The sequence below is a fragment of the Lissotriton vulgaris genome, unplaced genomic scaffold (genome assembly GCF_964263255.1).
Source record: "Lissotriton vulgaris unplaced genomic scaffold, aLisVul1.2 SCAFFOLD_440, whole genome shotgun sequence".
In the NCBI taxonomy this organism is placed as follows: domain Eukaryota; kingdom Metazoa; phylum Chordata; class Amphibia; order Caudata; family Salamandridae; genus Lissotriton; species Lissotriton vulgaris.
In genome coordinates, this window is record NW_028245134.1 from 1,279,364 (window position 1) to 1,285,363 (window position 6,000).

Here is a 6,000-nt window from a genome sequence, read left to right on the forward strand (position 1 = left end):
AATAAATACAATAAATAAATAAATGGAAATGATAACAGTGGTACTGTGATGATGAGAACAGAGAGAGAAAAAGTGAGTGAGGGAAAGAGCGTGAAGAGTACATATTAAGAGACGGAGAAAGAGAAAGTATCATAAAGACAGTGAGAAAAACAAAATGGGATCAGAGGAAGTGAGAGAAAAAGAAGGAGAAGGAGAACAGCAAAAGAAAGGACAGAGAGAAGGAGAAAGAGAGCAACAGAGAAGAGATCAGAGAAAGAAACAGAAAGAAGTAGAGAAACCATGGAGAGGGAAAAACAATAAAGGAGGAGAGAGGTAGAAGAACAAAGTGAAACAGTATGAAGGTAAGAAACTGAGGTAGAAAGCATAACAAAGACTAGGAGAGAGAGGGGGAACTCGCAGAGTTTTACTCCATGGAATTCCACAGACTTACATAAAAACTCCGCCCACCCTGAAAGCGTACATTGTTCGTTTCGGTAATAAGCCTGTGTGGAGAGAGGTGACAGGAGAGAAATCTTTCCCACAAATCAGTGGCCCCTCGCAGCACCGCCTGGTGCCGAGAGGACCCATTACTGGAAAAGTGATATATAAATTATGTGAATTACTATATAAATGATGTGAACTCCCAACATGGTTATTGAGCCTCTGCTCACCAGACATTCCCCAAAGAGTAGTGTGCCTCTCTCGAATCATGCCTCACCTGTCTCCGAGCCCCCACAGTCCTTCAGTCTCTGGGGCTCGCCGCTGTGCAGTGCATGCTTGGGGGCTCGGATGGGCGCATGATCACCATGGGGTCAAGCCGAGCATGGCGTGCCGAGAACAGCGACCGGTGATCCGGCTGCACACAACAATTGAATCGGCCCCAGTCAGGGCAGAGCAGTGGCGGCAGCGCCTCTCAGATCCCAGAGCTGGAGGCTTCCACACCAGGGTCCTGGGCAGGCCCGGACTGGCCGTTGCGGGCACCGGGCAATCCCCCAGTGCGCTGCAAGGGTGAGGGACGGTTTTTGGCCCCTCGGGGCTGTTTTTGTTACAGGGCCGTTTTTGCTGCAAAAATAGCCCTGTAAAAAAGTCGGCTGAAAACAGACCCTGGAAAAGAGAGCGGTCTTTAAGACAGACTTAAGTTAGGATTTTGTCTTAAGTCTGTCTTAAGTCTGTCTTAAAACTGTCTTAAGTTTGTCTTAAGTCTGTCTTAAGTCTGTCTTAAGTCTGTCTTAAGTCTGTCTTAAGTTTGTCTTAAAACAAACTGAAGACAAAATCCTAACTTCTGTGAATACCAAAAGTAGTAAGTTCATTCTGTGAATGCCAAAAGTAGTAAGTTCATTCTGTGAATGCCAAAAGTAGTAAGTTCATTCTGTGAATGCCAAAAGTAGTAAGTGTATTCTGTGAATACCAATAATAGTAGTAAGTTTAGGATTGAGTCTTAAGTTCATTCTGTGAATCGGGCCCATAGAGTACAGCATGCCCCGTATACCCCCTTGCCGTGTCCCGGAACGCATCTCACGGAGCCACGCATGTGCATGCAGATGTCCAAGGAGGGACGGATGTCTCGTGATGTGGTACGTCTTTCAAAAGCATGATTTTTGCCTAGCAAACCTGGCTGACCTTAGAATTGTGAATCTGTATTTAAGTATGATTCAAAACTTGATCAACTCCCACAAGCTCTGCTGCAGGAGTGGCTGGTGGGATGTCACACTATGAGGGGAAGTGGATGGTCCCACCCACTTGCTGTGCCCTTGCTCCAGAGAGCCAGAAAACAACCAAGCCAGTTCCATGCAGCAGTTAATGCCCCTACTAAGGGCTTTCGTACTGCAGAGAAACATAAAAGTGAGTGCACAGCGACCACCGTTGTTACCATGGGAACCAATCAGCGCGTCATTGCTGTGTTTTGTTCCATTTGAATATCTGAATAATTTAAATTGCAAGGGTGGGCACAGGTAAACTCTGGCACGTGTCGTGGGCGGAATGTTTGCCGAACTGTGCGCTCCATGCAGAGTGCGGACAGACAAAACTCCGCAGACTTCGCCCCACGGAGCGGAGCTTACCCCCACCCCTAGTCAAGGCAAGTGATTGCCTCAGCATCCACAGCCCACCTCCTGAGTTCTGTGTCCACAGGCACTCACTGGTGGGGGCTCCAGGAAGCAGGTGCTGATGCCGTCCTAATATCCAGCAGCCTCCCCCTCAACACCCCCCTACAGTCACCCACCTTAAGACACTCTCCAGAAAGCAGGTGTTGAAGTCCTTGTCAGTGAAGCGCACCATGGCCTTCGCAGCCCGGGGGTTCACCAGGCAGGGGGTGGCATTGAAGGTCTGGCGCTGCAGTTCTGAGGGGTCTTTCAGCCACTTCTTAGCCAGGTAGACCCCGTCCAGCTTGTTCCCAAAGGTGCCCCCAGTGACAGCAACTTTGGTGACAGGCTTCAGGGAGACCGGATTAGAGTTCATGCCACAGTCCTTCTCCTGCTGGGATGCCATCCTAGACGCTGCCAGCTGTGGAGAATGGCACAGAAGATAGAGAAGAGGGAAGGAAATGCTCAGTGCACAGAGGAGCATGTTTAAAATAGGCTCTGCCTGAACCGTGCAATTATCCCCTGACTGTCTCCCTCCTTCCCTGTCAGCCACAGCTCATGCCAGTCCACCTCCGGGCAATGACTTCATCAGGCCTCCCTCACTGGATGAGGCATGATTCTCAGCTCTGAAATGCACCGTGACCTCCTTCCAGGAATTCCAATTCCAAACAGCTCAACCCACACCTGCAACATCAACAGGGTGCCGCCTGATCTCACTTCTGGGGACACTCCCTGCGAGAAAAGCAAAGGCAGGGCTAACTACTTCACTGAGGAATGGCAGAGGCAGGCAACTACTTCACAGAGGAATGGCAGAGGCAGGCAACTACTTCACTGAGGAATGGCAGAGGCAGGCAACTACTTCACAGAGGAATGGCAGAGGCAGGCAACTGCTTCACTGAGGAATGGCAGAGGCAGGCAACTGCTTCACTAAGGAAAGGCAGAGGCAGGCAACTACTTCACTGAGAAACGGCAGAGGCAGGCAACTACTTGACAGCGGAATGGCAGAGGCAGGCAACTGCTTCACTAAGGAAAGGCAGAGGCAGGCAACTACTTCACTGAGAAACGGCAGAGGCAGGCAACTACTTGACAGAGGAATGGCAGAGGCAGGCAACTACTTCACTGAGGAATGGGAGAGGCAGGCAACTACTTGACTGAGGAATGGCAGAGGCAGGCAACTACTTCCCCAATCAAAGGAAGAGGCAGGCAAGTACTTCACTGAGGAATGGCAGAGGCAGGCAACTACTTCACTGAGGAATGGGAGAGGCAGGCAACTACTTGACTGAGGATTGGGAGAGGCAGACAACTACTTTCCCAATCAAAGGAAGAGGCAGGCAACTACTTCACCACAATCAAAAGAAGAGGCAGGCAAGTACTTCACTGAGGAATCGCAGAGGCAGGCAACTACAGCAATAATCAAACACACAGGCAGGCAACTACTTCACTGAGAATGGCAGAGGCAGGCAACTACTTCACAGAGGAATGGCAGAGGCAGGCAACTACTTCACTGAGGAATGGCAGAGGCAGGCAACTACTTCACTGAGGAATGGCAGAGGCAGGCAACTACTTGACTGAGGAATGGGAGAAGCAGGCAACTACTTCACAGAGGAATGGGAGAGGCAGGCAACTACTTCACAGAGAATGTCAGAGGCAGGCAACTACTTCACTGAGGAATGTCAGAGGCAGGCAGCTACTTCACTGAGGAATGGCAGAGGCAGGCAACTACTTCACCAACCAAAGGAATAGGCAGGCAAGTACTTCACTGAGGAATGGCAGAGGCAGGCAACTATTCCATCAAGGAAAGGCAGGGGCAGGCAACTACTGCACTGAGGAATGGGAGAGGCAGGCAACTACTTCACAGAGAATGTCAGAGGCAGGCAACTACTTCACTGAGGAATGTCAGAGGCAGGCAGCTACTTCACCAACCAAAGGAATAGGCAGGCAAGTACTTCACTGAGGAATGGCAGAGGCAGGCAACTATTCCATCAAGGAAAGGCAGGGGCAGGCAACTACTGCACTGAGGAATGGGAGAGGCAGGCAACTACTTCACAGAGAATGTCAGAGGCAGGCAACTACTTCACTGAGGAATGTCAGAGGCAGGCAGCTACTTCACTGAGGAATGGGAGAGGCAGGCAAGTACTTCACTAATCAAAGGCAGGCAACTACTTCACTGAGAATGGCAGAGGCAGGCAGCTACTTCACTGAGGAATGGGAGAGGCAGGCAGCTACTTCACTGAGGAATGGGAGAGGCAGGCAGCTACTTCACTGAGGAATGTCAGAGGCAGGCAGCTACTTCACTGAGGAATGGGAGAGGCAGGCAACTACTTCACTGAGGAATGGGAGAGGCAGGCAACTACTCCACAGAGGAATGGGAGAGGCAGGCAACTACTTCACTGAGGAATGGCAGAAGCAGGCAACTACTTCACTGAGGAATGGGAGAGGCAGGCAACTACTTCACAGAGGAATGGGAGAGGCAGGCAACTACTTCACTGAGGAATGGCAGAGGCAGGCAGCTACTTCACTGAGGAATGGCAGAGGCAGGCAACTACTTCACTGAGAATGGCAGAGGCAGGCAGCTACTTCACTGAGGAATGTCAGAGGCAGGCAGCTACTTCACTGAGGAATGGGAGAGGCAGGCAAGTACTTCACTAATCAAAGGCAGGCAACTACTTCACTGAGAATGGCAGAGGCAGGCAGCTACTTCACTGAGGAATGGGAGAGGCAGGCAACTACTTCACTGAGGAATGGCAGAGGCAGGCAACTACTTCACTGAGGAATGGCAGAGGCAGGCAACTACTTCACTGAGGAATGGGAGCTACTTCACTGAGGAATGGGAGAGGCAGGCAAGTACTTCACTGAGGAATGGCAGAGGCAGGCAACTATTCCATCAAGGAAAGGCAGGGGCAGGCAACTACTGCACTGAGGAATGGGAGAGGCAGGCAACTACTTCACAGAGAATGTCAGAGGCAGGCAACTACTTCACTGAGGAATGTCAGAGGCAGGCAGCTACTTCACTGAGGAATGGGAGAGGCAGGCAAGTACTTCACTAATCAAAGGCAGGCAACTACTTCACTGAGAATGGCAGAGGCAGGCAGCTACTTCACTGAGGAATGGGAGAGGCAGGCAGCTACTTCACTGAGGAATGTCAGAGGCAGGCAGCTACTTCACTGAGGAATGGGAGAGGCAGGCAACTACTTCACTGAGGAATGGGAGAGGCAGGCAACTACTCCACAGAGGAATGGGAGAGGCAGGCAACTACTTCACTGAGGAATGGCAGAAGCAGGCAACTACTTCACTGAGGAATGGGAGAGGCAGGCAACTACTTCACAGAGGAATGGGAGAGGCAGGCAACTACTTCACTGAGGAATGGCAGAGGCAGGCAACTACTTCACTGAGGAATGGCAGAGGCAGGCAGCTACTTCACTGAGGAATGGGAGAGGCAGGCAGCTACTTCACTGAGGAATGGCAGAGGCAGGCAACTACTTCACTTAGAATGGCAGAGGCAGGCAGCTACTTCACTGAGGAATGTCAGAGGCAGGCAGCTACTTCACTGAGGAATGGGAGAGGCAGGCAAGTACTTCACTAATCAAAGGCAGGCAACTACTTCACTGAGAATGGCAGAGGCAGGCAGCTACTTCACTGAGGAATGGGAGAGGCAGGCAACTACTTCACTGAGGAATGGCAGAGGCAGGCGACTACTTCACTGAGGAATGGCAGAGGCAGGCAACTACTGCACTGAGGAATGGGAGCTACTTCACTGAGGAATGGGAGAGGCAGGCAACTACTTCACTGAGGAATGGCAGAGGCAGGCAACTACTTGACGGAGGAATGGGAGAAGCAGGCAACTACTTCACAGAGGAATGGGAGAGGCAGGCAACTACTTCACAGAGGAATGGCAGAGGCAGGCAACTACTTCAATGCGAATGGCAGAGGCAGGCAACTA

At 51.1% G+C, this 6,000-nt stretch overlaps 1 protein-coding gene across 1 annotated transcript in view; it reads right to left on the bottom strand.

The window, feature by feature from the left end:
* LOC147666517 (N-acyl-aromatic-L-amino acid amidohydrolase (carboxylate-forming)-like) overlaps nt 1–2,633 on the bottom strand; it is a 77,283-nt gene extending 74,650 nt beyond the window's left edge. Inside the window, exon 1 of the mRNA XM_086949030.1 lies at nt 2,201–2,633. Coding sequence (XP_086805156.1) covers nt 2,201–2,544 — 344 coding nt within the window. The 5' untranslated portion in view covers nt 2,545–2,633. The remainder of the gene's footprint in view (nt 1–2,200) is intronic.
* Between the last annotated feature and the right edge of the window lie 3,367 nt (nt 2,634–6,000).